Source organism: Heterodontus francisci, chromosome 43 (genome assembly GCF_036365525.1).
Source record: "Heterodontus francisci isolate sHetFra1 chromosome 43, sHetFra1.hap1, whole genome shotgun sequence".
NCBI classification, from domain to species: domain Eukaryota; kingdom Metazoa; phylum Chordata; class Chondrichthyes; order Heterodontiformes; family Heterodontidae; genus Heterodontus; species Heterodontus francisci.
The window spans coordinates 13,195,509-13,211,412 of record NC_090413.1 but is presented as its reverse complement, the minus strand read 5'-3'; the positions used below and the strand labels follow the sequence as shown (position 1 = coordinate 13,211,412).

Sequence of the window (15,904 nt, the reverse complement as noted above, 5' to 3'; positions counted from 1 at the left end):
ATAACTTATATTTATATAATGCCTTCAACATGATAAAATGTCCCAAGGCAATTCACAGGAGGGTTATAAAGCAAAATTCGACACCGTACCACATAAGGTGATTCTTAAGGGAGGAGAGAGCAGTGGAGAGGTTTAGGGGGGGAATTACAGAGCTTAGGGCCTCGGCAGCTGAAGGCACAGCCAGCAGTGATGGCAGAATTAAAATCGGAGATGCTCAAGAGGCCAGAATTGGATGAGTGCCGATATCTCAGAGGGCTGTGGGGCTGCAGGAAATACAGAGATAGGGAGGGGCAAGGCAATGGAGGCATTTGTTAGCAAGGATCAGAGTTTTAAATAAAAACAAAATGCAGGAAACACTCAGCAGGTCTTGCAGCATCAGTGGAGAGCGAAACAGAGTTAATGTTTCGTGACCTTGCATCAGAACTGAGAAAAGTTGCATATGGAATAGGTTTTAAGCAAATGAAAGAGGGTAGGGTGGGAAGAAGAACAAAAGGGAAAATCTGTGATAGGGTGGAGGGCAGGAGAGATTGAATGACAAGGTTTCATGGTACAAAGCCAAAGGGAGTGGTAATGGGACAAGTACAGAAACAAAAGATGTGTCTAGATGAGGTGTGAATGGCAGGAATGCAGCTGTCTGAACGCAAAGTAAAGGGATTAAGAAAGAAATGAGAAAAAGCCAAGCCAGCAAAAAAAAAAACAAAATGGGGGCAGAGGTTATGATCTAAAATTGCTGAACTCACTGAGTCCAGAAGACTGTAAAGTGTTCAGTCGAAAGATGAGGTGCTGTTCCTTGAGCTTGCATTGAGCTTCATTGGAACACTGTAGCAGGCGAAGGACAGAAAGGTCCGAGTGTGAGCAAGGTGGAGAATTGAAATGACAGGCGACAGGAAGCTCAGGGTCGCCCTTGCAGACTGATAAGAGGTGTTACACAAAGCATTCACCTGGTCTGCATTTGGTCTCTCACCAATATAGAGGAGACCACGTCGTGATCAGCAAATACAGTGTAAGAAGTTGAAAGAAATGCAAGTAAATTGCTATTTCACTTGGAAGCAGTGTTTGGGGCCTTGAACAGTGAGAAGGGAGGAGATAACAGGCTAGGTGTTGTATCTCCTGTGCTTACATGGAAAGGTTTCATAGGAACAGAAGAGGATGTTGGGGGTGACTGAGGAATGGATCAGGGTGTCACGGAGGGAGCGGTCCCATCGGAATGCTGAAAGGGGAGGGGCAGATGTGTTTGGTGGCATCACGCTGAAGGTGGCGGAAATGGTGGCGGATGATCCATTGAATACAGAGGCTGGTGGGATGGTGAGGACAAGGGGAACCCTAATTGTGGTCTGGGAGGGAGGGGAAGGGGTGAGAGCAGAAATGTGTGAAATAGAATGGACAAGGTCGAGAGCCTTGTCAACCACGGTGGGAGGATTCCTTGGTTGAGGGAAAAAGGAAGACATATTGGAACTGCAAGTATGGAAGGTTGCATCATCCAAATAGATGCGACAAGGTGGAGAAACTGGGACAATGGAATCGAGTCCTTGCAGGAAATGGGATGTGAGGAAATATAGTCAAAATAGCTGTGGGAGTCTGTGGGCTTATTGTTTGTTAGCCTATCCCCAGAAATGGAGGCAAAGAGATCAATGAAGGGAATTGTCAGAGATGGACCATGTGAAGGAGAGAGAAGGGTGGAAATTGGAAGCAAAGTCAATGAAATTTTCTAGTTCAGGGCAAGAGCAAGAAGTGGCACCAATACAGTCATCAGTGTACTGGAAAAGAGGTGAGAGAGTGGGCCTGAGTAGGACTGAAACAGTGATAATTTTAAAATTGAGGTGTTGCTTGACCAGGAGCCAGTGTAGGTCAGCAAGCACAGGGGCAATAGCTAAACGCGACTTAGTGTGAGTAAGTACATGGGCAGCAGAGTTTTGTATGACCTCAAGTTGACGGAGGTAGAATGTAGGAGGCCAGCCAGAGGTGTATTGGAATAGTTACGTCCAGAGGTAACATAGGCATGAATGAGAATTTCAGCAGCAGATGAGCTGAGACAGGCGTGAAATCGGGCGATGTTACGGAGGTGGAAATAGGCAGTCTTAGTGATGGCACCGATATGTGACAGAAGCTGATCTCCAGATTAAATATAGCAAACAGTCTGATTTAGTCTCAGGTGATTGCCAGGGAGAGCGATAGAGTTGGTAGCTAGGGAACAGAGTTTGGAGTGGGGACTGAGGACAATGGCTTCTGTCTTCCCAATATTTAATTGGAGTATCAAGTTCTCCAAGTCAAGTATAGCACAATCCAATGCAGAATAAAGCTCCCTCTACTGCAGCCAACAGACAGAGGAGAATTTCGTCCCACTAGTCTAGATTCGATTTGAAACCAGATCCCAGAGGTGAAAAACCCATCTCTATTCCACTGTACGAACTAGTTTCCCTCTGACCTGTCTCTTTAAGGTCAAAAGTCTCATTGCTGCAAATAAACACAGCCTGTGGACTGGCAGAGTCTAATTGCAAAAGCAAAATACTGTGGATGCTGGAAATCTGAAATAAAGACAGGAAATGTTGGAAATACTCAGCAGGTCTGGCAGCATCTGTGAAGAGAGAAACAAAATTAACATTTCAGGTGGATGACCTTTCAGCAGAACTGAGAAAATTTAGAAATGTAATAGGTTCGCGGCTGCGTTTGCTGACAACCCTACCACTAGGTGGCGCAGTATTGGCACATGCACAAATAAAGCCTCATCCACTGAAACATCACTGTCTGCAAGGTCTCAGGCAACTGCCAGTAATAAAGATGGCGCTGCTCAATTTATCAGAAAAAGCAGCCGTAAACCAAAATCCCCACAGTGGCTGCGATTGCCACCTCCATCCCATCTCCAACAGTACCCCGCTCCCTCCTGCCATCACGTTTCTCTTTGCCGCTCCCTCCCGCGCCCGTCTACTCACCACTCGCTCCCCCCTCAGCCACTTGCTCCCCATCCTGTTGCTGGCTCTCCCTCAGCCACTCGCTCCCACCCTCATTGCTTCCCCACCTTGGCCGCTCGCTTGCTCCCCGCCCTGCCACTTCGGCCGCTCGCTCCAGGCCTCGCCGCTTCCCTCTTCTTGGCCAATGGCTCCCGCGTTGCCCTGTCACCCCTTGGCCGCTCACTCCCCGCCTTGCCGCTTCGACGGCTCATTTCTCCCCCCCTCACCCGCCCGCTGTCGCTTCTTCAGGCGGCGCAGCAGGGACCGATCAGTCGAAGGGGGAAGAGATGAGGCCGGGAGAAAAAGATCGAGGGGCGTGAAGGGCGTGGGCGGGAGCGAGTGGCCAAGAAGAGGGAAGTGGTGAGGCCTAGAGCGAGTGGCCGGGGGGTGGAGGGTAGGGGGGGATGCGGCCTCGTGGGCTGGAGCGGGAAGCAAGAGGCTGAAGGGGGAAGAGACGAGGCGGGGAGTGAGCGGTCTGGGGGGAAGCGGCGAGGGCGGGAGTGAGTGGCTGAGTGAAGGCAGTGGCAAGGCGGGATGGAGTGGGAAATTGAAAGCGGCGATTGAAACGGGGTTGGCGGGAGGGAGTGGGGTAATGTTCAGGGGAATGGAGCCAGCTATTGCGGCTATTGAGGATGGTGACGTCAATGCGTGCATGCATACTGGCAGGCTGGCAGATGTTTGCACACATTGATGATATCTGCACTCGCTCTGCGCATGGTCTGTGTTATCAGGAGTCACTTTGTAGGTTTTAAGCAAGTGAAAGAGGGGGAAGGGTAGGTGAGTATAATTTCAATTTGGTGAGGAAAGTTTTAAGATTGCTAGGTCCTTGTAAATTGCAGATCAGAGAAAAGTAGGTATCAAAGTATCAGCTGGCACTGAGTGGGTAGCACTCTCGCCTCTGAGTCAGAAGGTTGTGGGTTCAAGTCCCACTTCAGAGACTTGAGCACATTATATTGGCTGATGCTTTACTGGAGTACTAAAGGATTGTTGAAATGTAGTCTGTCGGATGAGACATTATACTGGCACTCTCTCAGTTCGATGTAAAAGATCCCACAGTACAATCTGAAGAGGAGATGAGCTCTCCAGGTGGCCTGGCCAGCACTCAATCCTCAATCAACAACACAATAAAAACTGGTCATTTATCACATTGCTGTTTGTGCATCTTTGGTCTGCACAAATTGGCTAATGCATTTGCCTTTAAAAAAACAACAGTGACTACAGTTGAAAAGTAATTCATCAGCTCTGAAGCACTTTGGGACATCCTAGGAATGTGAAGGGCACTGTATAAATGTAGGTTTTTTTGTCTTTCTGAATGCATTTTACTGTAAGAAATGTGATATGACTTATGGAGACAAGCACAGACTTGATTGGCGAATGGCCTCTTTCAGTGCTGTAATATTCTATGATTCTGAGTGTGATAGATGCACTCAAATTGCATATAAACAGAAGAACATACTTCTGTACAAGATAGTAAATCACTATATCTTTGATTCAGTAAACTTCTCTAAATAAATCTGGCCAACTTTGCTGAGTATTCCAGTGAGTTGTATTTTTTCATCTGCTGAGGTAACAGGCCAATATACTGACATTCCACATATCTCCAGTAAGAATTGCCATAGTTTGGGTTAATTGTTCAATCTGGCTTTGGAAAACATAGCTGGCAGAGAATAAAGATGCAACTTTCAGTTCATAGCAGACTCAAAGCCTGCTTGTGTAAACTGTAGCCCAGCAAAATTATACAAAATTATGAAGGGCATAGATAGAGTAGGTAGGAAGAAACTTTTTCCCTTAGTGGAGGTGTCAATAGCCAGGGGGCAGAGATTTAAGGTAAGGGGCAGGAGATTTAGAGGGAATTAGAGGAAAAAAAATTTCACCCAGAGGGTGGTTGCGATCTGGAACACACAGCCTGAAGGGGTGGTAGAGGCAGGAACCCTCACAGCATTTAAGAAGTATTTAGATGAGAACCTGAAACACCATAGCATACAAGGCTACAGGCCAAATACTGGAAAATCAGATTAGAATAATAGGTTGATAGCCGGCACGGAGACGAAGGGCCTGTTTCTGTGCTGTATAACTCTATGATGCTATGAGCAAGATAAGTGTTGGAGGAACAAAGATTGAACTATAACACCAAGCATGATGCTGTTCGAGACAAAGGAAGTTCAGAAGAGACAGTGTCCCATAAAGATGTCTAGCATTAAGATGTTGGCGTGGGCGACCATGTGATTTTTCTCACTCCTGTGATACATAAAAAACACATTGTATTCCTGATGTTTGTGTTTTGCCTCATAGACAAATATTCTGGTTTCTGCCATTGTCTTCAGTTAACTTATTGAGTTTGGTTCCACTCAGTTCCGTGATTCTTTCAAATTGGAAGGAAGTTGAACAAAAGGATTTAAGTGATGTATAAAGTAGCAGCGTACATTTATTGCCCCTAGACATGTCTGATGGAATACCTCTGTCCATCTTTGTCTTGACGTTTCAACAAGACCAGTATTACCATAGTCAATGTCTTGGAATGGGAAGATTATGCCGAGCATAAATTGTTCAGAAAAGCAATCAACTGATGTCAAGTGTCCGATAGATCTGATGGTGTTAGCTTGGAGTATGTCACCATTGACCATTTTCACCTGAAGAGCCATCTCAGTCACTGTTCTTAATGATCTTTATCGGCTTGATTTGGTGATAACCTTTCGCTACTTTCATGATCACTTGTTGCCCAATACTCAAAGGGGGAAGCAGAAGGCAGGAGAGATTTCAGTGGAACTGACGAATTTAGAAGAGTGTAGAAGGTTAACTAAGTACTTCCAATAGGAGTAACTGAGTTTATCAACCTCATAAGTGTCTCTCTTTCAGTTGCCACTTGTGATCTTTGCTCCAGCTTGAGTATCTAAGCCTCCTATGGTGGCAAGTAGCTTTTTAATAATCTTTCAAGGGGTGTGCACATCATTGGCAAAGCCAGCATTTATTGCCCAACTCTAATTGCCCTTGCGAAGGTGATGGAAAACTGCCCTCTTGAACTGCTGCAGTCTGGTGAAGGTACTCCCACAGTGCTGTTAGGTAGGGAGTTCCAGGATTTTGACCCAGCAACAAGCTTGAGTAGCAAATTGCCAGTGGAGTAAGACTAAGAACATCCGAGTTACAGGTTCAAGTCCCATTCCAGAGACCTAAACAGATAAAGTAGGCTGAAACTTCAATGCAGTACCAAAGGGGCACTGCACTGTCAAAAGTGTTATCTTTCGGATGCAACGTTAAACCTAGGGCCCATATGCCCCCTCAAGTTGGCGTTAAAGGTCCCATGGTTCTAAGTAAGAGTTTTGAAGAAGAGCAGAGAAGTACTCCCTATGTATAAATTGGCCATTGCATTTCCTACATTACAATAAGGACTACACTTCAAAAAAAAAAGTTCAATCGCTATAAAGCATTTTTGGGAGGTCATGAAAGATGCTATATACATAGACGTTCTTTCTTCTTTCCCTGTCCTTTTCTCTCCTGTTACTTCAGGCGTTTGTTCCTTTCAAAGTTTCTATTAGGAGAAGTGCAGATGCCTATGACATCAAAGACCAAAATTGATGCCAATTCTCTTACTAGCAAGGGTTAATGACTTGGAGGGTTTGACTCTGCAATCCGCTGTCTTCATGTTCTTATAAGAGTGTATTTCCATCTGTATCTCAACAGAGGTCTTTTCTCAGAACACCTCTGCTCACTGAACCTGACCAACACAGTGGGCGGCACAGTGGCGCAGTGGTTAGCACCGCAGCCTCACAGCTTCAGCGACCCGGGTTCAATTCTGGGTACTGCCTGTGTGGAGTTTGCAAGTTCTCCCTGTGTCTGCGTGGGTTTCCTCCCACAGCCAAAAGACTTGCAGTTTGATAGGTAAATTGGCCATTGTAAGTTGCCCCTAGTATAGGTAGGTAGTATAGGTAGGGGAATATAGGGACAGGTGAGGATGTGGTAGGAATATGGGATTAGTGTAGGATTAGTATAAATGGGTGGTTAATGGTTGGCACAGACTCGGTGGGCCGAAGGGCCTGTTTCAGTGCTGTATCTCTAAAAAAAAAAACCAGGTTTGAGAGACTGCCTGCAAGTCTAATTCATGGTGGCACAGAGCCTGAGCGTGATGGTAGTGGACCTTATGCAGTCCAGTCATGACGAGACTATCAGGCAGGATGTAAATCCTACCACTGTGCCCCCACCCCACCCAACCCAACCTGTCGTCCAGATGGACAGGTACATGGGATAGGTGACTACCTATTGTTCAACCCAGATATGGTTAGCATGCAACTGGTCTTTGCCACAAGTGGACATTCCAGTTTCAGACTATGGATGGGGTTCTGCAAGGACCTCTACGGGAACTTTCCGTGTTGGTATTAGATGACCTTGCAAAGACTGCCTCACGCAGTGGTCGGCTATAGTGGGATACCCCTGACATAGAAGTCCACTGGATCGCCGGTTCACTTAATGATACAATACATTTACAGCTATTAACCCTGACGCCGAATCATTAGTGGGGGTGGAATGGACACCTCAGTTTAAAATTCTCATACTTGTTATCAAACCTTCCATAGCCTCTCCTCTCCCTAGCTCTGTAACCTTCTCCAGCCCTACAACCCACCGAGATCGGTGTGCTCCTTCAATTCTGGCCTCTTGTGCATCTCCATTTTAATCGTTCCACCATTAGCTGCCAAGACACCAAGCTCTGGAGTTCCTTCCCTCTGTATCTCTCTTTCCTCCTTTAAGTCACTCCTTAAAACCCACCTCTTTGACCAAGCTTTTGGTCATCTGTCCTATTATCTCGTGGTTCAGTGTCAAATATTGACAATGCTCCTGCGAAGCGCCTAGGGACATTTTACTGTGTTAAAGTACTGTGTAAATTCAGGTTGTTGTGTATTCTCGAGTTTGCTCTCCTCTTGTCCCTTACCCTTCAGCTGTGGTAGCGTCCTGCTCACAGTACTTTATGGTTATTGAATATGATATACACTCAACTGCACACAAAAACTCCTCAGGCAAGGAGGGTCACTTGCTATTATTGGAAGCTTCTGAATCGGTAATGCTGTTTGATCTTTTCTTCTGCTACTGCAGCGCTGGAGCTTTAGGTTCACCTCCAATTAACAATGACAGCTTTGTAGCAGATGAAAATAAAGCTGTGTTTCTGTAACCAGCTCGGTACGTGACAAACATTTCTCCTCAGTACTTCGCTTGCTAGTTTTCGATGCAGTCCAATTGACCTGTCATCCAAAGTAATTCAGAAAGTGACATGTTTTATTCCAACGGTGTTTGAGAGTCCGTTAAAGGAGGCAATATTCAGGAGAAAGCGGTTGATTTTTCTAACAGACTTGGTCTGAAATTTCACAATTTCTTTTAAACTGAACTATAGATTTCAAAGAAATGTGACTCAATTATCTTTGCAGATTAGCAGTTTGAATTGAGATTGTGCAATTTGTGCATGTTTTTATTTATTGCCCTGCTACTTATGCCTGCCGTCCCCTCCTTCTCCAAAGCAACATAGCGTTCTCTGCCTGAGACACTGTCTCAGTGACCTCTCAGATCCAGCCAGTGCCCGAGTGTAACCTTCTGCTGATAGATGTACAGCAGCAGGTACAGTAGCATAGCGGTTATGTTACTGAAATAGTAATCCAGAAGCCTCAACTAGCAATCCAGAGATGTGAGTTCAAATCCCACCATGGCAGCTTTGGAATTTAAATTTAGTAAGTTTGGAATAAAAAGTTTGGCATCAGTAATGGTGACCATAAAACTACCAGATTGTTGTAATAACCCATATGGTTCACTAATGTCCTTTAGGGGAGGAAATCTGCCTTGCGTACCAGTTTGGCCTATATGTGACTCCAGACCCACAGCAATGTGGTTGACTCATAACTGCTCTCGGAAATGACTTAGCAAGGCACTCAGTTAAGGGCAATTAGGGATGGGCAATAAATGCTGGCCTTGACAGTGACGCCCACATCCCGTGAATGAATGAATCTAAAAGAAAGGACCACTCAATGTAATTTGCTTCCTCTTGGAGTGTGGCTGAGATTACGAGTTTGCTGTTCGGAGGCTATCACGTGTAAGTCTTATCTGCACCCTTCACACGTTAGTATTTTCAGTAGTGTCCGCCGTGGTGCAGTGGGTAGTATTCTCACCTCTGAGTCAGAAGGTTGTGGGTTTAGTCCCACTTCATACACTTGAGTACAAATTCTAGGCTGACACCCCAGTGGCAATGCTGCACTGTCAGAGGTGTCGCCTTTCAATGAGATGTGAAATCGTGGCCCCCATCTGCCCCCTCAGGTGGGTGTAAAATATTCCATGGCACTATTCGCAAGAGATTTCTCCCTGGCCCATATTTATCCCACAGCCATCATCACTTTTTTTTAAACAAGCAGATAATCTGGTCATTCTCTGTATGTGGGAGCTTGCTGTGTGCAAATTGGCTGCCACATTTCCGCTACAACAGTAACTACACTTCCAAAAATATTTCATTGACCTTTGGGAGGTCCTGAGGTTGTGAAGAGCACTATATGGATGCAAGTCTTTCTTTATAGCATGAGAACAGAAAATGCTGGAAATACTCAGCAGGTCAGGCAGCATCTATGGAGAGAGAAACAGAGTTAACGTTTCAGGTCTGTGACCTTTCATCAGAACTCTGCTTCTCTCTTCACAGATGCTGCCAGGCCTGCTGAGTGTTTCTAGCACGTTCTGTTTTTATTATTGAAATTAAATACCATTTCTCATTTGTTTCTCCAAGTGATAGAATCATACAGCACAGAAGGAGGCCATTCGGCCCCTCGTGCCTGCACCAGCTCTTTGAAAGAGCTATCCAATTAGTCCCAGCCCCCCACTGTTACCCCATTTCCTTTTCAAGTGTTCATCCCATTCTCCATTGATAGTTATTTTTGAATCAGTTTCTACCACCCTTTCAGGCAATACAATCCGAATCATAACTCTCTGCATCAAAAAATGTTTCCTCAGCTCCCCACTGGCACTTCTGTCAATTACCTTAAATCTGTGTTCCGATTACGGCCTCATCTACCAGTGGAAGCAGTTTCTCCCTATCTATGCTATCAAAACCCTTCATAACACCTCAATTAAATCTCTTAACCTTCCCTGCTCTGAGGGGAACAATCTCAGCACCTCTGGTCTCTCCATTAGTGTGACAGTGCTTCAGGAATATTGCACTTGTAAGTTTCTGATTAGCAGTTTGTTACACTTAAGTTTGTGACAGTAAGTTGTAAGTTGTTGTAGTTCACTCGCTGCCTGTTACAGGAACTATAGTAATAAAAACAGTGCTGGAAATACTCAGCAGGTCTGGCAGCATCTGTGGAGAGAGAAACTGAGTTACGTTTCAGGTCTGTGACCTTTCATCAGATTTCCAGCTTTGCTTTTACAGTAACTATAGTGTCTGATATTTGTATTTTACTCTTGTTGGACAGTTCGTGAGGTTGGTGGAGCCTCGTGTCTGCTTACACCATCAGCATCTCCAATAGACATGGTCCCTGAAGAGAATGGCCCCACGGACAGACATCTGTAAGTAACTCACTCAGATAGTTGACAGTGTCCAGTCTCTTTGCTGCTGTCCATCCAGTGCCTGCCCCCCATATTCTGTTCATAAATTTGCTGTACATTGCATATTTTGCTCTGACTTCTCATTCTGTTTCCTGTTAAACACAACATGAAGGCATCAAGAAATGTACAGTGGGCACAGCAGAAATCTCCAGCTATAACTGTCAGCCACATCAAAATTCTAAGTTAATCAAACTCGTTTCTTCTGACCTGGAACCAGGATTGTACAAGCACCTATCAAACTTCCTTCGACACCACCAGCTTATATTTAAAATTGCCTTAAAGAGATATGCCACATAAACACAACTGCAACATAGCAGCAGAGAGACACACCACCTCACATAGACCTCTACTGCCATAGAGTCATAGAGAGATACAGCACTGAAACAAGCCCTTCGGCCCACCAAGTCTGTGCTGACCAACAACCACCCATTTATACTAATCCTACATTAATCCCATATTCCCTACCACATCCCCACCATTCTCCTACCACCTACCTACACTAGGGGCAATTTAAAATGGCCAATTTACCTATCAACCTGCAAGTCTTTGGCTGTGGGAGGAAACCGGAGCACCCAGCGGAAACCCACGCGGCCACAGGGAGAATTTGCAAACTCCGCACAGGCAGTACCCAGAACCGAACCCCGGTCACTGGAGCTGTGAGGCTGCGGTGCTAACCACTATGCCGCAATAAACCAGCTCATCAACTGGCTTGCTGTGCACAACACCTTGAGATCTACTCGTTTTAATTAAATTGATAATATACTAATTATAATCAACTGTCCTCCTATTGATTTTCTCTCTTCCCTTTTTTTCATATGATTCTCATGTTGTTATGGTTTTGGTGTTTTCTGTATACTGAGCCATGAAAATACCCCTTCTCCCTAATGACTTTTCCTAGAAAGCTCATGGACAACCGAAGAGCTATTCACTTTGAACCAGACATCTGGGGTCTGACCCTGAGATGGTGTCTGCAATTGAATGTCTGGAGCCTGAGGCTGAGCGTGACCAAACAGAGACTGTGACCCAAGAATCTTTCTTCCTGTTCTGGATGGAGGGTGAGAATCACAGTCATAGCTAAGGTGGTTGCAGGGCCATTTTTTTTTACTCTCCTATCATGTCTAATCCTTCTTATCAATGTTTTCCACTCTATCTTCACCACCCCTTTACCGCCTGCTGTTTCACATTTCAACTGGCTGAGAAGCACTGGCTGGCAGTGCCCAATGGAACTGTAGCCCAGTATGTCTCAGCACCCTGAGGGGGAATAGTGATGATAGCGTCTTTGTTAACAGCCTGGAAGAGAATGGGAAGTCTGTCGACCCAACTGAATGGAGCATCGCTGATGTAGTGAATTATTTCAAAGAGGCAGGATTCCCAGAGCAGGCTGGTGCTTTCGAGGATCAGGTGAGTGTGGAACCTTTCTGGCGCTTGCATTCCTACACATGATTTTGATTTTAGGAAATGGGCCGGTGTTTCCATTTTCTGAATGAATGCTCCAAAATACTGAATATGTGTTTATAATAATTTTAACAATAAAACGCACAGCCCACACCTGAGTGGCAACTAGCTGTAGTGGAATTCTGTCAGTGAAGAATGGAATACTGTGTCCCCATGTGGGAGCAGCAGATAAACCAGTCTTCAGGACAGTGACCTCCTGCACACAACAGCCCACGCTCTGGAATGCTGTCAGTGCCCTGTATCTGCTGGGTTTTGTACTGCTGGACACACTAAGGACGGTCACTAGAAGGACCAGATTTTTAAAAAGGGCTGCTCTTAGCAGCTGGCTCTTGGTAACTATATGCTGGGATTCCATCCGGCTCTTGGTGTTTTCACTAACTGTCTAAACTTGCCCACCTTTTTAGTTGGTTGTCAGCCGGTTGTTTCACTGGTGCCCTCTATGTTCAATGGGACACTTGTCAGAAACTGACAATTATTTTGTGGTAAATACTACTGATTGGGTCAAGCAAAAACTAACACCCCACATGGTGGAATCTACCTAGCGAGTGCTGGCAGGACTGTAAACCAACTAGTGCTACCTTCTGGACTCAAGACACTGATGTACTAGTGGTGGGTATTGGACTTCTTTTCAAAGGGATCAGATACTCCTGGCAATGAACGTACGCTTCCCAAATTGGAACGATCTGGTACCCCTGGTGGTGTGTCGGATTTCTACTCAGAGGGTCTGATATCCCTGTACGTAAGTAGGTTAGAGATGTCCAGGTTTAATGCTGTAGCTAAAGCATAATGTACTCCATGCTTGGGGCAGAGAGTGGACACCTAATTCCAGTGAAATAATAACGTTAATTAATGGGAAAATTTTAATCTTCCTTACTCCAGGAGATTGATGGCAAGTCCCTGCTCCTAATGAAGAGGAACGATGTTTTGACGGGACTGGCAATTAAACTGGGCCCTGCACTAAAGATATACGAATATCATATCAAGGTGCTGCAGTTACATCATTTTAACAATGAGACACCCTCATGCTGATTGATGCCTGCCATTGGTAGGAGATTATCTGCCCCATACACCCAGCTTCTATCTGCACATGCTCCACTGCAGCCTCACTTTAATATATTCCCAAATTAAATTCATTCTATTTTAAAGTGAAAGGAGGAATGCCACCAGGATTAAGTGTATTTAAGAAAAAGTGGTGGGTTTGTATAAAGTAGGGTTTGGTAAGTGTTGAAGCCTTTCTTTCACTATCTGACCCACACTATACTGGAACCTCCCTTTTCCGTGGTGTAGCTGAACTCCCAGTGCTGGGCATGTTCCAGGATCTCGTCGTCTTGCCGACAGGAAGGAATGGCCCCACTGACTGGTTGTGATGTGGTTGTGCTGTTCTGCAACTGGGTGCACTGCTGTTCAAACATGGAAGAGGTGCTCTCTGTAAAACCTGCCCTTCATCCTGTTTGACAACGCAAGTGCACAAAAAGCGTCACGATGCACACTTAGAGGGACTGTGCGGTTTTCTTGCACGCATCCCGAGGATTGGAAACTGAAAAGCGAAAATAAAAGCCCAAAAGAAGCGGGACGAGATTAAGCAATAAGTACTGAACAGAGTGAGCATCTTCCTACAGTCAGTTGGGAGCTGACAGTCCGATTGTAGCTTCCCAATAAAGGGAACGCCCTTCAAGGTGAACACAAAATCTTTTCGTCGGACACGTAGGTTATGGTGCAGTGGGATTGTTACGAATGTTATTTCCATGCTCTATCTTTTGACAATTACACCCTCTTAATTTAATCACTTTGGAGTTTTGCTTCAAGCTGTACAGTTGTTACTGGTGCTGGGAGTGTGTCTTGTATATTTTTAAAGGTTTTATTATATATTATCTGTATATTCCAAAATGCAATGAAAGCCTTAAATTGAAATCCTGTGAGCTTGGGTTATGACTGCTTGCTCACACATGCAGGACATTGTGTGTTTGCGAATGAATCTGCAGGATTTAAAAAATATCTATATTAAAAATCTTGGCCTCTGCTCGCACTTCCTGTCAACATTTTTCTTCATAAATTCCTTTGTCTATATTTATATGGAATTCTGGCTATTGTAATTGTGTTATGTTGTAACCATGCCCTCCTGTGTTGCAGCACCACTATAGGTAGGAGGATATAATTAGAACAGGATCCATTTACATAGGTAGTTTCCATTACAAATGTGGGCACAGGAATTTATAAGGGAAATATCAAAATGACAACAGAATGTATGCCTTTGTAATGGGAACTGAATTACATCTGGGTACTCAAGTCCAGTTATTTGCCCTAGACTCTAACCACGCTCAACTTGGAACTACACTTGGTCTTGACTCTCCATCTGTAGCATCATAGGACATGGGTTAGTATATATAACCAAGCTGTTGGGTTGTCAAATGGATAGAGTTTGAATGCAGTGTTGCACAGTGAAGGTGACAGATTTAGCCAATTCCTTGTTTTTAGGGATTCATTTCCAGTTAATTTTTCAGGGCATTTTAAATTTTAGAACATACCATAGCAAAATTGGACTGCAAAATTGGTTTTGTTCACGTGCAGGATTGTGAACATTTCTGCCATGTGTTCCGACACTCAGTTGAAAGTGTGAGTTTTTTAAAAATCTCTTTCTGTTTAGTAAACTTTTGAGTTAAATGTTTTTTCTTGTGACCTTCCACTAACTTCCCCAGCAGTTTTAGCACAAGTTTCAGCTTACAGTTCAGTTTGCATTTGCAGTCCAGTAGGAGCCACTTGATAGATTCTGTTACTTGCTGCATCGGTTCATTTGCGTGCCTGAGGACTTGGTTTGAAGACCTGTAAACCAGAAGGTGCCTTTGCTGGTCAGTGTTAGTGAAAGCTGAGGATTACAGGGTAATTTGTCATGTTAAATTTAACTGACCACCATTCATCATCTGAGAAACTCTTTAAAGAAATAAAAATCGGGTCCCAATTTGTGGTGTTAGTACCACAAGTTGTCTTGCAGTTCAGTTGCAGAATTAATTGGATAAATTGGCATGTAAGTGGGGAAGAACTTGATCTGGGAGTATTCGCACTGGTTTCAGGAAGACACCATTTAACATCTTTACTATAGCTGTGCCAATCAGATGCAGCTCCAACATTGTGCAACATGTGAAAACGCAACAGACCTAATACAACTTGTTGCTAACCTAGGAGACAATTTGTTGGTGGGTTCATTTGGCTATATAGTGCAGCTAACACCTCATTAGCCTAGCATGTTTCCAAGCTGACAAAGGAACAGTAGGAGACTATTCAGCCCCTCGACCCTGTTCCAGCATTCAGTCAGACCATGGCTGATGTGTATCTTAACTCTGTCTACCCGCCTTGGTTCCATATCCCTTAATACTCTTACTTAACAAAAATCTTATAAATCTCAGTTTTGAAATTTTCAATTGACACCACCCTCCCCTTTCTTTACTCACCCCCCCACTACTCATCCCCCCCCCACAACTCATCCCCCCCCCACAACTCATCCCCCCCCCACAACTCATCGCCCCCCCCACTACTCATCCCCCCCCACTACTCATCCCCCCCCCACTACTCATCCCCCCCCCCCACTACTCATCCCCCCCCCACTACTCATCCCCCCCCCCACTACTCATCCCCCCCCCACTACTCATCCCCCCCCCACTACTCATCCCCCCCCCACTACTCATCCCCCCCTCCACTACTCATCCCCCCCTCCACTACTCACCCCCCCCCACTACTCACCCCCCCCACTACCCACCCTACCCACTACTAACCCCCCCCCCACTACTCACCCCCCCCCACTACTCACCCCCCCCACTACTCACCCCCCCCACTACTCACCCCCCCCACTACTCACCCCCCCCCCACTACTCACCCCCCCCACTACTCACCCCGCCCCAGTACTCACCCCCCCACTACTCACCCCCCCCTGCTCCCTCTCACCC

General features: G+C 45.3%; 1 protein-coding gene across 2 annotated transcripts in view; it reads left to right on the top strand.

Annotated features, from left to right (window-relative positions):
• Nucleotides 1-15,904, top strand: part of LOC137355606 (atherin-like) — a 103,532-nt gene that overhangs the window by 73,489 nt on the left and 14,139 nt on the right. Inside the window, exons 6-8 of one of the 2 annotated variants that reach the window (XM_068020918.1) lie at nt 10,379-10,472; nt 11,801-11,912; nt 12,846-15,639. In XM_068020918.1, the coding sequence (XP_067877019.1) occupies nt 10,379-10,472; nt 11,801-11,912; nt 12,846-12,995 (356 nt within the window). In that variant the 3' untranslated portion in view covers nt 12,996-15,639. Of the gene's footprint in view, nt 1-10,378; nt 10,473-11,800; nt 11,913-12,845; nt 15,640-15,904 lie in introns of those variants that run through there. The other variant, XM_068020920.1, reaches the window with a different exon arrangement.